This window comes from Gavialis gangeticus, unplaced genomic scaffold, assembly GCF_001723915.1.
Source record: "Gavialis gangeticus isolate Ggan-Ray unplaced genomic scaffold, GavGan_comp1, whole genome shotgun sequence".
NCBI classification, from domain to species: domain Eukaryota; kingdom Metazoa; phylum Chordata; order Crocodylia; family Gavialidae; genus Gavialis; species Gavialis gangeticus.
Window position 1 is genome coordinate 153,662,414 of NW_017729032.1, and position 18,638 is coordinate 153,681,051.

General features: G+C 43.1%; 1 protein-coding gene across 2 annotated transcripts in view; it reads left to right on the top strand.

Annotated features, from left to right (window-relative positions):
• Window positions 1–8,294: 8,294 nt before the first annotated feature.
• The window catches only part of VWA3B (von Willebrand factor A domain containing 3B), a 160,489-nt gene continuing 150,145 nt past the window's right edge, over window positions 8,295–18,638 (top strand). For both annotated transcript variants that reach the window (XM_019525170.1, XM_019525169.1), the window contains exons 1-5: window positions 8,295–8,382; window positions 11,403–11,489; window positions 11,909–12,133; window positions 13,708–13,802; window positions 16,115–16,365. In XM_019525170.1, coding sequence (XP_019380715.1) covers window positions 11,450–11,489; window positions 11,909–12,133; window positions 13,708–13,802; window positions 16,115–16,365 — 611 coding nt within the window. In that variant the 5' untranslated portion in view covers window positions 8,295–8,382; window positions 11,403–11,449. The remainder of the gene's footprint in view (window positions 8,383–11,402; window positions 11,490–11,908; window positions 12,134–13,707; window positions 13,803–16,114; window positions 16,366–18,638) is intronic.

An 18,638-nucleotide genomic window follows, 5' to 3' on the forward strand; every position in this document is an offset into this window, starting at 1 on the left:
TTTCAGGCTGGACATAAGGAAGAATTTCTTTACTGTCTGAGTCCCCAAGGTCTGGAATAGCCTGCCATCGGAGGTGGTTCAAGCACCTACATTGAACACCTTCAAGAGTAAGTTGGATGCTTATCTTGCTGGGATCCTATGACCCCAGCTGACTTCCTGTCTTTCAGGCGGGGGGCTGGACTTGATGCTCTTCTGAGGTCCTGTCCAGCCCTAATGTCTATGAAATCTGTGAAATCTATGGAATTTGCACTGGTGCAACTCAATTGGGCCAAATTCTGCCTCCTGTTATTAAAATTCAATTTAAAATCATGCAATGACTTACCATGGCACAACACTAGACACACATCAGTGTCTGTGATGCATTTGGTATTAAAGAATCACTGGGTAAAATGCATAAGCAGCTTGGGGATCCTCAGTCAGAACCCAGGGGTCTCTCCGTAACAGAGGAAGGCCCTCTTTCCTGAACCACAGAATCCGAATCCATAACTTCTTGCTTGTTCTCCTTCTGGCACCATGACTGTTTTCTTCTTGGATGCCCACTGTCATTTTCAAGAATGGGGGTGGGTGATACGTCTGTCCCCAGCTTAGGGGGTTAGGGTACTCGGCAACTCTCTGAGGCCAAGAGGCACCTATTACCCAGGTCTGTCATATCCCATGAAGGTGCTCTTAACAATAGCCTATTTATGATGATGGAGGAGAAGGAGCTGCCTTACACTGTTCTTTGCAGAATTGTCCAGCTATCCAGTGTGGAAATCATGCTAAAACACATATGTCACATTCTGCTGCGGGAAGGGAGAACAGAATTTGAAGCAAAACACAACATTGAGAACAGGTTAAAATTTCCCATTGGAGTGACTAGAGAGCTGAGCATCTCCTGTGCAAATGAGAATATCACAGTGCTGTCCACTGAGAAATGAATGGAAGAGCTGTATGTACCCCTGCAGCATAAAGAATTCACCTTTGGGATCATATGTGCTGTGCACTTGTTTCCTACTGGGTGCATCTACATGTACTAAATGACTGCACAGTATTAAATGACTGCGCAGTAACCGCAGGTACTGTGCAGTCCTGATGCTGCATGGGTCATTTCCAACCTTGCTGAGCAGTAGCTGTATGCATCGTGGTTTTTGCCCTGCTGATGCTATGTCACTGCAGTGATGACCTATGTGACCATTGCCATAGCTTGTTGCTACAGTATGTAGATGCACCCACTGAAAGTACAGAACTTTGCAACAAAATAGAATACCTTCTTGAACTTTGCTAGCAGCTAAATATTGGCGGTCTAGTGGATAAAATACGATTTAGGCCTGGGACTGTACAGGGGAAATTTAATTCAGTTTCGATTAAATTATTTTTCAATCTGATTTGGTTAGACATACCCTTGTATGCATATTCTTATTTCAATTTAAGAGATTATTTCAAGTTTAGGTTAATCATGTCTTCAGTGAATTTAATCTAAATCAAAAAAGATGTCTTTCATGCCAGGAAAAAAAGGATCCATACAGGGGATTGCATTGGTTTAAGTCTACCCATTTACATTCTTTTTAAACCGAAGCCAAGTGCCAATTCAGTTCCAAATTCAACTGAGCAAAGTTCAGTAACCCTGTCTACAAAGATCCATGGGTCATAAAACTACAATCAGACCAATATCCTCTCTCCCAGACCCATAGGCCTGGGAGTTCAGATATTCCCCATACCCAAGTGGGGATCCTACATACAAGTCCCAGGCCTGAAGGTCTGAGAGTTCAGATGCCCCCAGTTACCCTTGATCTCAGCCAAAAAGCCAAAGTTTACATTGATGTAGATTTCCAGTGCAGGCAAGGCAGGGACTGTCTCGTGTTATGTAATAAGTTTTGAATGCCTTGCTAGTCCAAAGCAGATAGTATATGCATGAACTAATAGTATAACAACATGCAGAAAATGACTCTTGGCTAGGTATATCTCAGTGCTTCAATTTAATTTTTTATCCAATGTCTTCTATAGACTGCTGCATGAGATTAATAGAGAAATTTTTAATATTTGTCCCTAACAATTTGTCCATGAGAACTCAAATTTAATACACATTATATAATCTACTTTCCAGCATCCACTGTTCATGTAGAATCAGTTGCCACAGCAGAGACTGTAAGTTTAAATGTACTGATAAGAAAGACATCAAAATTGAGATAAGTATACATAAACACACAAGTGAATGTTTAAGAAAATAAGATAAGTGATATAATTCTTGGGGACTGAAGTAATTATTTGACATGTATGAATGGCATGGAATTGCTGAGTGGCTTCCACTGTATGCAACCTTCCCCTCCAAAACAAAATGAACAAACAAAGATTCAACTGCTTTAACCTCCCATCATGCCTTTTTTCATTATAAATGAATGTCCTTTGGACTTGATTCTGTCTCCAGTTGTTTTCAGAAAATTATTACCTTCATCCTGGCTGGAATCCCAGGAGCCTTGGCATATTTGGATGACATTGTCCCACATGGCCTCTCTATAATCTGTCCAGAACAAGTGTTGCAAACAGGTATTCAAGTGTGTTCAACATGTTCTTAAGCTGCACAATTATGGTTTACAAGTCCCCAAAACTGAATTAACTGGTTTCTAGGTTTAATTCGCTGGATAGTGTCTCTTGCTCTCCATGGTTTAGGATGTTATGGAGCTTTCCATTCTGGAAAGGCCAGGTAATTCCCTTTCTTTCTACAAAATGGTGAATTATCAGTGATGCTGTGTGTTTTACTACATGCTAAGATACCCACAAACTTGTGAATATTGCTGCAGCATGTCCCTTAAGTTTTGGAACCTCTGGCACAGAAGCAATCCATATCTCCCTGTGTAAACTACTGCCAGTATCTATTATGTCATTGATAGCCTACTTGGATCCAGCTTCCTTCTGGTTATTTGTTTGTGGGTGTGGAATGAGTGATCATGAGCACTCAGATTTAATAACTATTCAATGCAGTCAGTTTACCCTGTGTGTATTGCTTCCTCCTTCATTTGTACTCCTCCCCTTATATAACTTCCCATTCATGAAATCATTCTCTCTCCCTCCTTCATCATCTCCACTGATTCACTCTCCATCCTCATTCATTCCACACTTGCATTCATTATCATTTAATCTCCAACCCTAAGAACATACAACTGGAGGGGACCTTCTCCAGCTACTACAGGCACTCCAATATATAATCTCTTCTATAACCCTACAAAGCTCCATCTTACAAGCAATTAGTTTTCTTGCCCATCCTATTCTAATTGGATGGCTATTCCAGAACTCACTACTCTAATGGTTAGGAACCTTCCTTTATTTACAAAACTAAATGTATTCATGATCAATTTATGCCCCTTTGTTTTTGGGCAAACAGCAAGAGCCCCTTACTTGCTCACTCTCATTCTCTCCTTTACTCTCATTAGTTGCCCCTCCCTCACCTCAACACTATTATTAATCATTTTCTTACATTAGTGCTTACAGGGTTCCAGATCTTCGAAAAGAGAAGTTTATCCCTTGCATGGTTCATAACCTTAAGGCAGCTATGTAGACAAGCTAGGGGGAAAAGCAAAGAGGGATTTTTATATAATGTATGTCAACTAGATGCATTCTGTGTGAACAAGAGGGATGAAAAGAATACACAGAGGGAAGGATAAAAATGTGATGAGAACAACAACTCACAATTTTCACTGTCCCCATCACTTGAGAACATCAGGAACTGTTCAGGAAAAGGAGACGCTAGAACCATCTCCTCAAAAACTACTTGTGACTAAGGAAAGGGGCACAAGCTTGAGGGAGACACAGATTGGGGAAACAACAGTAACAATGAAATTATTTTCCTGTTTGATCAGGCAGTCTGGAAGAACTTGTGTGCATCTCAACTCAGACACCTCCTACTGATTAGGGCTGGTACTTGCTCAAATGTAGCCAGCATTTATCTGTGTGTGGTGCCTGCCAGCAGGCTTTCGCAAGCAGGTAGCCCAGGTGGCAAAGTGTTTGGTTCATCTGACGCCACTGTCACACCACGGTGCTGAGAGATGGATAATGTTTGTGTCTTATATTAACTCTAGAGGATAACAATATTCTGTGGGCAGCATAGACTGTCGCATCTATTTTTATAGCGGATCCCTTTCTAACCATGCAGCCTTCAGGGACAGCTCTGGACTGCTAGTTTTGATCATCATTATCCGCACATTTCCTGCTGAACAGAATGGCTCTGCCGTTACAATGACGAGGTGGATTCAGAACTATCAGGCCATATATGATAACCAGAACACAGGAATTTCCTAGGAAGGAGAAAGCTGTATTTACTGCCAGTGTCACAAACAGTGTTAGTTAATTTTAAGTCTCAAGGAATGTAAAGGTCACGAAATAAGAAGTGGGTCTTTGGTAGCCATTTTCCTGGTGGTACTACATGTGTCATGATTGATCATCAACAGGAGATGGTATAGGAAGGTAACATAAATTAGGTCTGTCCAACTGGCAGGCCCAAAACCATATGTGGTCCATGAGGGATTACGCTGAAACCTCTGAGCTCCTGCCAGGCCACTGCTCCTTGCATTGCTCCTGCTGCAACATCAGCCAGTCTCCAGGCTCCCCCTCCTTCCTTCAGCTTCCTCTTCCTGTCTTTACCCCATTGGGTGGAGCAGCATGATGTAGTGCAGTTTGGGGAGCTAAGGGTGAGCCTAGGGCTGCATGAACATTCGGTGCAGCTGTTGCAGGGGGTGCCACATGGGCACCTAGTGCCATGGTGGTGGGGTGGGTGCTTGCCTGGTGCAGCTGGCAGGGCATGCGGCTCCTGGCCCCTTTGAAGTTGGACAGCCCTGATGTAGAAGGTAATGTCAAGGAATTTAGAAATGCAGTTTTACTCATTTTTGTATTCACATTCTAAAAAATACATAACTATTGGCCTGACTCATTCATGCTTTAGGACAGTGTTTTTTTTTAATTTACAGAATAAATACAGTATTGATTCTACTGTAATCTAGTTTGGCTTTGTTTTCTGTCTTAATCTCTGCAACTAGTTCCTTATTGTGTGTATGTGTGTGTGCATGTATATGAGTCAACAGGAAATGTGACACTGCAGTGTCCTGCAGGATGTGTGACAGCTTTAAGTTTCCTGCTCAAGCTCAGTTCTTTACAGCATAGCAATTATTGTAAGGAATGTCTGAAATTTTATTCTGCAAGAACCTGTCTCTCTATTAATTCGACAGCAATGACTTGATATTTTTGCAATGTGCCATAATGGGTATAAATAATAATATATACAGCTTTCATTTCCTCAAACAATAGCAGAGGAATTGATAAATAAATAAAAAAGGACGGATTGACAGACAAGGCAGCTGGAAGACAGTGAGATCTCTTTTATTTCTTGATCAAAAATATTCCTCTATAAAAAAGGGAAAATACAAGGCCAGGATAAAAACAAATGGGGTAAAAATACAGCTATGAAAATATACTAAAAATATTTAAGTTGCAAAGTGAAACATTAAAAAATCAGAATAAAATAAAGTTCTGGTTGCTAGTGCAACCTTAACCCTGCCCCTCACATGCTAGTATTATAATACAATATTCAATATTTTGATAATAAGAGCAAACTCTTGTCTCACTCGCTCCATATCATCTGGACCCTACCTCATTCACTGTAAAAAATCTGGTCAACTCTTTTTTATCATTCTCTGCACGTTAGATAATGTAGCATGAACAAGACAGGACTGTATAGAGACTTAGGAAACATTCATTTACTTGATATAAGGGGGGGAGACCAGAACAGATTTGTGTTTCTTTCCTTTGAGATCAATCACAGCCTGCACTTTCAAGAAAAATGGCTAAAACAGAATTTCTCAAATTGAAAAAGCTCACACTATGACAATAACAGTATCCAAAAGAATCCAAAGAACATTCAGTACTTACTATTTTTAATGACACAATGGAAAATTATTTTGTGGCTGAGTCCTAAATGACTTTTTTGCACCTTAGGGGATAGTTGTATAAGCAAGACTGATGTCTCATGTCCGGGCTAGTCTTTAAACTCTCAGCTTGAGATCTAGGAAAAGAAAAAGGAACCCCGTTTGCAAATGAGAAATGAAGAAAGTGTGTGTCTGAACTGTATGCTATATAAGGAGCTTTTCTTTTCTATCATTCTGTACTAAGCAAATACAGCAAGAGGGGAAACAAAAAGCCACCATTATCTGATGTCTCTTGGTACAAGCGTGCACGCACACATTAAATAAGGTTGCAAAGCAAGAGTAGCCTTCACTTTCCCTTTGCTGTTATTGCTAAATGGGACAAGATTTCTGTATAATCATGAATATCAATGGGGCAAGTATTCCACAGAAGTCTGCTTTTGGTTTTCACTTATGGAATTTTGTAAGTTATATGCTTACCCTGCTTTCCATTTATCTTGCGCACCATGTGGGCATACCTAACTGTGCTTACTAATGCTGCGGCAGCCTGCTGTACCTCTGAGAGGATCTCCGGGCACCTCCTGTGCCCCCCAGTTGATAACTGCTGGTATAAACCCTGCACAGCAGAGGTCTCATATAAGCTCTGCTGGTCTGTAGGGTCCGGGAGAACAGGGCTGGTAAGGCTCTGGAGAGGTACCTATCATCAGTGTACTTTTGGTGTGAAGAAGGCTAACAGCATACTGGGCTGCATTAATGCCAGCATTGCCAGCAGATTGAGGGAAGTGATTATTCTCCTCTATTTGGCACTGGTGAGGCCCCATCTGGAGTACTGGGTCTAGTTTTGGGCCTCCTGCTACAGAAAAGATGTGGTCAAATTGGAGAGAGTCTAGTAGAAGGCAACAAAAATGGTTAGAGGGCTGGGGCACATGGTTTATGAGAAGAAGCTGAGGGAACTGGGCTTATTTAGTGGAGAGAAGAGAAGACGGAGGGGGGATTTAGTAACAGCCTTCAAGTCTGTTTACCAGGGCACCCCTTGGGGTAACTAGAAACAACAGCCACACACTGACAGAGAACATGGCCACAGGCTGAGGGAGGATAGGTTTAGGTTAGATATTAGGAAGAACTGCTTCACTGTAAGGGTGGTCAGAGCCTGGAATAGGCTCCCCAGAGAGGTGGTGCTCTCACCTTCCCTGGAAATCTTCAAGAGGAGACTGGACAGGCACCTGGCTGGGGTCTTATGACACCGCCCACCCCCAGTGTTCATTCCTGCCCATGGCAGGGGGTCGGACTCGATGATCTGTCTAGGTCCCTTCCAACTCATTGATTCTATGATTCCGTGAACAGACTCAAATTGGACATCATGAAGAACCATGGGCAACTGGTGCCACCTTAGTCAGAGGGCATGTGCCCCCCCTGCAATCAGTCCCACTGACTGGGGTGGGGAAGGGTGGGTTCCCCATGAGTGATCCTGCGGACTGGGGGGGAGGGGAGGAAGTAGCTGCAGCAATTGGTCAGCACTTGCAAGGGGGCCACTGGCGCTCCTGCCTGCCTTCCCCCCCTGCCCATCCCCTAAGTGGCAAGCATGGCCAGTCAAGGGGTGTACTGGTGCTCTCAGGGGGTGCACATGCACCCCTGTTAACCTCCTGTGTGTCACCACTGGGAAGAACTTATAAAAGGAGACTGGAGAAGCACTTGGCTGGGGTCATCTCACCCCAGTGTTCTTTCCTGCCCAGGGCCGGGGTCATACTCGATCTATGGAGGTCCCTTCCAACTCTAAATATCTATGAACTCCCTGAAGGGGGTTTAAAACAGGATGGAGCAAGACTGTTCTCAGTGGTGGCAGGTGACAGAACAGGGAGCAATGAAAAACTCAGGAGGAGGGTAGTAAAGCACTGGAACAGGCCACCATAGAGGTTTTGGAGTCTCCAGCCGTAGAGGTTTCTAAGACCCGGCTGGGCAAAGCTTTGGCTGGGATGATGTAGTTGGGGCTGGTCCTGCTCTGAGCAGGGGTCGGGGCCCTCCTGAGGTCCTTTCCAGCTCTCATTCTTGGATCCTCTGCTCTACAGCTCGGTGATGGACCTGGCCCTCCCCTCCTCAGTCGATAGGATTTGGCACTGATTTGACCCAGAATACCTATACTTATTAAAGTATATACAAATATACTAATTAAAAAAAAAAGACGTTCTCCCCTTCCTCCACTCTCCCTATGCCCTGAATCAGCCTCCCGCTGCAGGTGGCCCAGGGCGCACGGTCTCGCCGAGGCTCTGCATCCCACCCTGTGTCTCTCCCACCCTCCCGGGAGCCGCGGGGCTGCGGGGTACTCGCCCTGCGATGCAGCTTGGAGGCAAAGGCACTTGCAGCCCGGCCCTCCCTTCCCCGCCCTCGGGCCGCGCAGGGCGGGGCGGGGCGGGTCTCCGGTAGCAACCAGCAGTCAACACAGGGGCTCGGATCCGCGCGCGTCACAATGGGCGGGGAGCGGCGGCGCCGCAGCCAGGTGAGGGCCGGGGGCAGCGCCGCCAGGGGCGTCGGGCCCCGTCCTCCAGCCAGGGCGTCCCCCGGGGTGGTTGGGGGGCTTGGACCCGTGTTCTCGTCCCCCACTGCATCCCCCGGGGCACTTCGCAGCTCTGAGCCTCTGTCAGGGCTGGGGGAACAGGGAGCAGGCGCCCCCCTTGTGGTGAACAACGCCCTGGGGCTGCCTGGAAATCAAGTCCTGGACCCACACCCTCTCAGACCCAGGGCCTTTGCTTTTGCTTGGTGCCAGGATGCGTGAGAACCTCCCTTTATGTGCATTGGCAATGCATACGGCGCGCACGTGCACCCCCTGAGATCGGCGTTTCACGCCCTGGAGGTGCCTGCCATGAAACCAGAAGTGCATTTCCAGTTTTGCCATTGGCTTGGCCACTGGGGGACTCCCCCAGTCAGCGACTGGCCGCTAGGGGCCTCCCTCGTTGATAATCTGCCACCCTCCCAGACATAGGAGGCACCAGTCGCCCATGTTTATGTGGCTTCTCATTTCTCAGAATACTCCCTAGGGGTGCCCCGGAAGGCTGGGGGTGGGGCACGGCAACCACCTGAAGGAGGCAGGGGTGTGGGCTTGGTGGCAGTGAGCTCCTGCAGGCAGCGGGGGTGGTGAGTGCTTACCGGTCGTCGATGACCACCCACAGATGCCATTGGCAGCGGCCAGTGGCAATTGGGGGCTGCCTGCAGATGCCACCAGCAGTGTCGGCGGGGGGGTGGCGGCAAGCAGTGACCACCCGTAGGTGCTGCCAGCAGCGTCGGTGGTGCTCGTCTTAGGAGGTGCACCGCCAATCTCAGGGGGTGCATATGCACCCGCATGCACCCCCCTACACATCACCAGTGCCCTAGGGGTTGCTGGAGATGACTCGCCATGGCAGCAGTTCTCAACCAGGGTGCTATGAAATCCTAAGGGTACCACTTGGCATTAGCACCCTGAGATCTGGAAACAGCTCGTGTATGATTCCCAGGGTAAACCCAAATAGGAATCCGGCAGGCCAACAACATTTTGCTCCTCTGAGTTCTTTGCACCAGAAAAATTGCTCTCGTATTTTTCCGTGGTTGAAAATCAGCGGAAGCTAAGAGCCGGCATTTCCCAAGGGGTGGCTTGAGTCTAAAATTCCCCTGTAGGACAGACATTACACATAAACTGGTTTAAGTAATCAGAAACTGGTTTAAATTTGTAACAGAACAGATGTTCCCTGCACATAAATCAGTCTGAAAATGGCTGAAACCAGTTTGAGATAAACATTGTTGAACATAGTATCAGACTTTAATGATTTGGGTCAAACTGGTTTAAGCAATGTCTGACCCAGACCCAGACCCACTGCCTCAACATCTGGGTACTTTATGGTTTCTTTCCTTGTTCTAACTCTCTCCTCTTCCCACTGAACTTCCTGTCTCCACAAAATCCATATTCCTGGCTCAGCCCTTTCGTTCCTTATCTTTCCCCTGGGTTAAGGTTTGGTACTCAAATGGCCTCTGTGGAGTTCTACAGAAAACATTCAGGCTTTTCCAAGGAGTTTGTGCATTTGTAAGAGTCTTTTTCTAGCTCAGATTGCTGCATCTGTTAAAAGAGTCTGGTTTGGTCTAAAGTTTGAATTGAGGCTTAACACAATAGTCATCTTTTTTTGAACCAGTTTGCCTTTCCTTGGACTTTAATCTGGTACAGAATTTCGATTCACTTGTCTAACCTAATTGATTAAGTTTGAGTGCACATTGATCCAGGTCTATGTTACACCAGGATTCTCCATTTTTAGACCAATCTGTGTGCACTGAACTTCTGTGTGGTTACGGGTTTAGGTCGCTTTCCAATCATTTAGACCAGTTTATGTGTAATACCTGTGTCTGGCCTTAATGAACATACTGTTTTGCACTGGAGTCATTACATGTTCTTCCCAAATGTTTCTCTTCATAAAATGCTAGCGCTTAATGCATAGATACTGCTCAAATGGGATGAGCAGAAGTATTGTATAATGAAATTGAAGGAAAAGTTATAGTCACACCTCTGGACCTGTGTAAAGGGAGATGGCATCTGGCATCTATAACTCAAATGCAGAATGCTATTTGAAATGCTGATCAGTTGTTAATGCAAAGCTGCTGTAACAGCTAGCCTTTGTTTCTGTTTTCCTGCTTAGAAATCACACAAATCACTGCTCTCTAGGCATATTTTATTTGGTTGTTCTTCAGAAGCAGACAGTAAAACCCTGCTAATTTTATTATACTAAAATAAAATTATTATGAAGAATGTTTGATACATCAGGTTGTAGGAAGGGTTGCTTATGTTTTTTGTTTTGTTTTGTTACCAGGGCCCCTAAGAACTAAGGTTGCTTCTGTCTTTAGTATTGCATTTTTTTTCCAGGAGTAGAACAAAGACTAACACAGTTGGTATATTTTAGAATGTGTCTTTAAAATGCTCTTAATCACGTACAAATAATGCTTTTGATTCTATAAAGAAGAGAAGGGGCTGATGTTATTTTTTTAGAACAGATTTACCTTTATTATTCATCTCATCTCTGCAATAATGACAATGGTAAGGCTGCCTGATGACAATAGTTAGACAGCTGTCTAGTCAGTGACTAAATCTCTCTCTTGTTCATTCATCTTATATATCAAAAAAGAAAAAGTAAACAAATTAAAAATCATGAAGCCTAAAGATTACACTGATATATGCAACCATATGGTCCTGTTACTCTCACCTTTACCTCACCCTCCAGAATTTTTTTCTATTCCTGCTGTTTGTCTCTTTTCCACAAGTGGGATGTGATACTGCAGTATGCACATGCATAATTGTATCTTGTTTGATGGTCTTACTGAAGATGATAAAATTATTCTTATGAATAAAGTTATGTGTGTATCATGAAGACTGGATTCTGTGTTGCAAGTTCTTTGGAGTGTGGTCTGTCTTTTCTATTTGTAATTGCCCAGAACAGTTGGGTTACAATCCTGGTTGGGCCCAGTACTGTATTAAATAATGTCTGTCTGTTTTTAATTATTAAGGTTTTTAAGAAGACCTGAAAGAGGATCTGCAAATTAACAAGTCCAGAATGACTAGCAAGCCCTGCAAGAAGCTTGCCTGGAGTGACTGTGAGTATCTTGAAAAGTAGTCATTTTATGTCTTCCTGGTTGATACACAGTACAAAACTTCTGAAGGGCATGTTATGATTCACTGACAATCTTCAAGTGCACTTTACTGCTATGTAGGTGAGATTTTGAAAGGTCTGAAGGATTGCTTTCTGGCAGGCTGGGTATAGTCTTCCAACATTTGGGTCTCAAAATAAAGAACAGTTTGTAGTGATAAACCTGGTATAAAAGAGATGAATATGTATGAAAGAAAGAGGAATAGTAAGGTAGTAAGTGTATGTATCTGAGAGAGTTGTCAGAGAATTATAAAAAAAAAGCCTTGGTAAAAAACCTGGTGAAAAAAAGGAATACAGGGGGTGAATCAACATTTTTTGCTAAGTGTCAACAAACACTCATGTTTTTTCCCCTCTATTCATTTGTAGTGGTTACTTCTGATGTAAAACACGGAGAACAAGAAAAAACAGATTCTCATATTGTGGCCAAGGGAAAATCTGCAGAAAAAGACATGAAACTTAAGAGAATTCAGTGGGACTTGGATGTACAACTTCTCATTTCATCTTCTAAGTGGCTTCAGCTTTATGGGCTTAAGAGAAACAAGCTGTCCCTTTCTCAGATTTTATCACAAATTGGATTTCAGCACAGGGAAGGTATAATGCAAATCAATGGTATAAGCTAAAACTTGACTTGGAATAACCCAGAGCACTGTGGCCGCTTTGCTTTGCTTTTTTTTTTTTTTGTTACCTTTTTCTTCCCTTTCTTTTCCTTTGGTGTATGTTGTGGAGCTTCTAAAACAGTTTCCTTTTCCCTGATAATTTAGAGAGGGGAAGGTAAGTCACAGTCAGCTTCCTTTCTCTCCCACTTTAGAGTACTGGGGGAATACCTGTATCACATAGCTTTTCACTTACTTGAGCAGAGAGAAAAACTATTCTCTTTAATTTCCACCAGTACTTTCTTCATTCTTGCACCAATCCTGAGTGTTCTCTCCTGCCTGGCTGCAGTTGTTATATAACTTGAGATACTGACAATTGTAGAATCAGTACAGGAATTGTCTTTGGAAAATGACAGTGTCATTGGAAAATAGATAGATCCCTCTGTAGCTCCAAGGTGAAACTCTTGCTACCAGTTGAACTGCACAGCCAGCCAAAATATTTTTGAATACCTGTCTTCACCAAAGATGCATTTTTGGGCAGATAATTATATCTAATTTTGAACTGAGGATGTTTTCCATTTGAAAATCCAGATCTACAATAGAAAACTGCTTGTTTTCAGTTATGTGACAGCTAGATTGGAGCCTTTGTTACAACTTATTAAGTGTTTTCATAACAGTGCTTTACAGAACATGGCAAAGCATTCTCTGCTATGAAGAGTTTATGGCCAAAGAAGTAGGACTTGTATTATATTAATAATTGTTTAGACTGTGTAGTTTAAGAATTCAGATGGCTTGGATCCATGCTGAATTCAGAGGCTAACAGAGCAGATCCTGAAATCCTGTATGTTCCCCTGAAAGGAGCTCTGCTGTCATTAACAGAGACTCCAGAGATGGTACAATGACCCCTCACCGGGGAGGGAACTAGAAGTGTCAGAGAGGGGTTAATGCTGCTTAGAGTATAGATTTACCAGTAAAAAGTACCAGCAGGAGGAAGTGCTGAAGATAATAGATGCTTGTGTGGCTTTTAAATATTTTCACTCTTAATATAGTCTTAATATGGAGTTCTAGCTATGTAGAGGGATTTCTGTAGGGGAGCGTAGCATGATTTTTCTTCATCAGTTTTTTTTCACGTTTCTTCCTGTCCAAATGTATAATGGGAAGGTATTTTTGAGGCAAAATTTTAGATTCCTTTGTAGTGAAAAACTTGCACTGCAATTAAGAGGCAAATGGAGAAACAGGAGTTGGATGGCTTAAATCTAAAACTGTCGAAGTCTCATTTACCTTGTAACTTGTTAACAAGTCGATGCATTTTTTTAAATTCCCAGGTAGACATGGACAACATTGATTCTAAGAGGTGGGACTAATTGAAAAAACTAAGTATAAATAGAACCTTTCTAAATCTTGTTAACAATACTTCTAAAAACATTACAGTATTTGTTCCATGAGAAGCAAAGCATCTAAGAAAAGGAGTAGAGTTAATCTTCCCTTTGGTTGCACATGATTTAGAAAAACAGTGCATAGTGAAAATAATCTGTAAACTGTGTTCTTGACCATTTGTGATCTTTAATGTAGATTATGTGTCAGCCTTGGGGAAACTCGTGGCTTCACGGTATGCAGATGGTCTTTTTCCTCAGTACATGAGAGCCCAGGATGGCAGAGTATATAATGTAAGTGCAACTGACTGTGGTTCACTACAGTAATAACTGGTTTCCATTTAAAAGATAATATCAGTATAAGAGACCAATGTGATTGAAGTGTCTCCTTCTGCTAAAAGGATGCAGACATGAAACTGATGCATTTTCCGTGTGGAACCTTTATCTTTTGATTCTTTTATTTCTATTGTGCCAAATGATTAATGGTATGGAAACCAGGTTTCTTTTTCTTTTTTCTTGATGGATGCTGATACACTAGTCCTGACGAAGCTTTAGAATATAGAGTTCAAGAGAAGGTTGCAGTTTCTAAGTAACAGAATTTACACAGCTTTAAATGGAAATGAGGCTCAATTTAGTTTTACAGAATGCTAACCAGTAAAACAAATGGAGATGATGAAATGAGGATACATAATATGCTGTCATTCCCTTAGCATTTAGTGCCAGCAGGTCACAAAAGACTTGGTATAACCACAACTTGATGGAACTTTGCCCAGACGCACATTTCTAAAGAATGTCTTAGTAACAGCTGCCGACTGCTCCATTATTGAAAGATAGATTCTGGTTGAATAAATCTGTGCGGCAGCCCGAAGGAATAAAAAAGCTAATTCATAAGAGTAAAAACTTTATGAAACAAATTGCATATCATCTTCTGATGTCCATCATCATTTCCCAGTTACTAGGCACTGGGTGTAAAAACTGGGTAAGAAACAATTCCGGGGAGTCTTCATAGATTTTTATAGACATTAGGGCTGGAAGGGACCTCAGAAGATCATTATTTCATCCTCTTTCTTCCCACTACATTTTTAACACTTACAGAGGATCTCCTGATGCCTCCTTTGATTCCATGAGATGCTATTCTAGGTTTTATCAGGAGAGGCAGTTAAGGAAGTATGACTGCCATTTGCAAGGCCCTGGTGAGACCTCATTTGGCACACTGCACAGTTCCAGTCACCCATGGTTGACAAAGGTAAATGTGATCTGGAACTAGTGCAGAAAAGGACAATTAAGATGAGGGGAAAGGCGAGTCTGCCATTCCAGACGAGACCTAGAAGAGCTTAGTTTGTTTAGCGTACTGAGATGAAGGCTGAGGTGGGGGATGTGCCGCTAAAGATGGAGACTCCTGAAAAATGAACAAATAGGTATAAACTGCCCAGGAGTACATTTAAAGTGGAAATATGAGGAGTGAGATTTTGCAACAGCCTTCCACTAGGGCTAGTGCAGGCACAAAACTGCTTTTAAAATGTGCTTGATCGATTTATGAACAGGATTATATGATGTTGTTACCTGAGGGGCCTTCCAGCATGACAATCCTACCTAGTCTTGTGGGAGATTACTTGGCTACAGTCAATAGATAAAATAAAGTAGGAATCAGAGGTAGAAGTTTGAAGAATGACACTGTGAATTAGAGTTCAAATCTTCTATTTCCAGAGGAATCTTATTTTAGAAACCTTTTAGATTTCCAAACATTTGTATTCTCTGTTGGAGAACTGGTGGGATAAGTAAAGGGGTGACACATACATCACCTTACAGGTGTTGCAGGAAGTCTTTACCTAGAGTCTGAGGTGAGTGTTATAAGGGACACAGAATTCTTTAGTGGTTTCTGTATATAAAAACTGTTTTGTTTTACAGTTATTTCTCTCTCCAGTACTGGCTCTGGGTTTGCATTAGTTTACTGGTGGGTTTGGGATTTGTGGGAACATTATTTTTATTTGCATTTATGTCTCAAATGTGTATCAAATATCCAACAATTAATATTTAGGTTCTTGTGGTGCTCAGTGTTGGGCATCCTAGATAGAAACAGTGGCTCATCAAGGAAACATTTTTAATTTCCATTCAGCTGATAGTTAAAGACAAGACTGAGATGCTTGTTCCCTTATCCCATGTCTACCTCCCTTCCAAGTGTTTTAGAAGCAAGTCAAAACTTTGTTTGAATCTAACAAGTTTCTTTGTGCCCTGATTCACCCATCCCTCTGTCCTGTAAACAGCAGTCAGTAAGGAGAAAGGATTAATTCCCTGAGCTTGCTCTCATCTGATCACAGAATAGCAATACAGACTAGTTGGCACTGTCCTATGGTTGTTTAAAAAGACTGTGGAGGGCAATTAAGAGAAAGAACAGTGGCTTTTCTTTTATATGTGAGTAACTTAGACACATTTATCAATTATTTACTCCCCTGAAATAGTGGAGGAAGTATAGTTGTTTTCACTGCTATCTTGGCTGGAATATCTGGCAATTATAAATGAACTATCACAGCTGTTCTGAACTTAGGGCTTCATTTGAGTTATTTGTTTTGATGTTTGTTTTCACTCTCTCTTTTACGTAAATAAAGCTGACCGCCAAAAAGGAGCTAATTCTTCATTTTGTGGGTTGTCTAACTGGAGCTATTGAGCTGTACAAGCAGAGAATGGAATGGTTAACCAGTGAAAGCCGGCAGATATTTGGAGTGATTCAGGAACAATGCATTGTCATTGTTTTGGATTTTGGCGCCACGTCTGGGACTGAGTTTGATCGGTGCCGTGATGCACTTTCTTTGGTACTCTTGGAACAAGTGACCCAGCTTGCCAAATTTAACCTCATTCGGTAAGGGGAAGGTTGCTTATCTTTTACTGATTAAGTATAAGATAAAATCCACTAGCATATAAATATGTATATTCTGATGTGTTTAATACAGGAGAAAGCATCTGTGTTCTGGTAGGGCCTAGTGCAGGGGTGGGCAAAATGTGGCCCGGGGGCTGGATGCGGCCCACCAGGCAATTCCATCTGGCCCATGGGGCCCCTAAAAAATTCAGAAAATTAATATTATCTGCCCCTGGCTGCCTATCATGAGGCCCTTGATGGCTTGCCAAAACTCAGTAAGCAGCCCTCCGCCCAAAATAATTGCCCACCCCTGGCCTAGTGGGTCCCACCATATTCAGCACAGCATTATGCCAGGTCCTGTGTATCCATGCAATAAGAAACAATCCTTACTCTGGAGAACTGAATAAACAAGACAAAGGTTTGGAGAAAGTAAGTATTAATATATACACTCTACAGCTGGAACACTGGTATGCGAAGCGTTTAAGTGACTTAACCATGGTCACACAAGAAACTAGAAAGCAGATAGGGAATGAACCCAGATCTTAAGTCCCAGTCCAGTGTCGTAAAAACAAGGCCATTGTTCCTTTCTGAGTATGAAGAAATTAATTTGTGTTTAGTGAAAAAGAAAAGTTTTGACAAATTTTCTAATCCATGTGAGTGCACAAATCTTGATTTATGCTACCATATTCTGGTAAGTCTTTGCACAGACGCATTCAGATTTGTAGGCATATGGGGGGGGTTGGGAGGGGGGAATTTATGTACTTGCAAATTATGAATATTGCAAAATTTGACTCTGTTATGATTATTGAGTTCAGAAAGCCTAGTGACAACTAGGTTGAGCCTTCTCCAGTCATTCTGCCCATGAATTATGATATGGACTTGAATCTAGATCCCTAATGTGCTTAATTCTTCTCTTCCCCAATGCACTTTAAATTGTTCCCTTTAAAAAAAGTCTGCAGACCTGATCATGAAGGTTAGCTAGCAACTCTCCAGAATATTACTTTCTGGAATGCCACAGATACCTGCCACAGATGGCAGTTCTACTAGTAGGCACTATTTACTTTCCTTTTTCTTTTTTCTCACACACATGCCCATATAGATTTGCACATAATTGCCCACTTCACCTATCTATGCCTTCAAATGCAAAAGTCACAAGCCTTTTTTGAAAATAATAATGAACTGAGCATCCCAACTCTTTGCTTGAAAGGCGGGTAAGTATTAACCTCTATTTTCAGATGACATGGAGTTGTTAAAAATGATTCATCATAAAAGTGACACAGCGTGGAGGAGTAAAACTCAAATTTTCCCATACAGAAATATGATTTAAGTGGTAGACCATGCCTTCTCTCATTTGTTTGTTTTCTGGGCCCAACTGGAAATACATTGTTTATCTCCCATTGTTTAGAACAGCATGTCTCAATCTTGGGGTCACAATCCCATTTGGGGTTGCAGTGATAAAAAAGTGGGGTCACACTCCTGGGGAGGGAGGCATGGGGTGGATGTGCCCCCCAGGTATGTGTGTGGGGCAGGGGCAGATGCAGGCCACAGGCTGCAGGCTTGGGGCTCCCCACCCTACTGGCCTCACTCTGGGGCCTCTGCAGTACACCAGGGTGGGGAAGCTCAGTGCTGATGCTGGGAGCCTCATGCCAGCCATGCCACCATGGCAAGGCTACTCCTACCCACCTGGCAGCAGCAGGGGGCATAACTCAGTGCTGCTGTTGCTCCTGCTACTGCCTCGTGGGCAGGGGGCGCCTCACCATGGTGGCATGGTTGGCATAGGGCTCCTGGCAGTGGTATTGAGCCTCCCCTCCTTTCTGTGCTGGTTCCTGCCCAGTGGCCTGCGGAGGCCCCTGCATCCTCCGCCCATAGGCTCCACTCTAGCCGTGCTGCCCATGGGTGGGAAGGGGTGGGGGGTGTGGGGAGAAGCAGGGCTCTGTGCACCAGCACCAGAAGGGCACCAGCAGGGCTAGGGGGTGGGAGCTGTGGGTGGGGAGCAAGGGGCACCTGGGGAAAGGGTGGGGAGCTACAGATTGGGAGTGAGGGGCCATGCTGAGGAAATGGGGTCATAAATGGGGTCATGCTGAGGAAAAGCTTGGGAAGCAGTGGTTTAGAATATTTGTCTCTTCTACCAGTCTACACAATCAGATTTTTTTAAATGGTGTATATTGAAGGATAAATATGTTCTAGAAACTGATTTTAAAGCAGCTGTACTGTTTGAATCATTCTAAACCATAAAAGCTTCTGCCTTGAGCAAATTATATTAACAATTGTGGAGG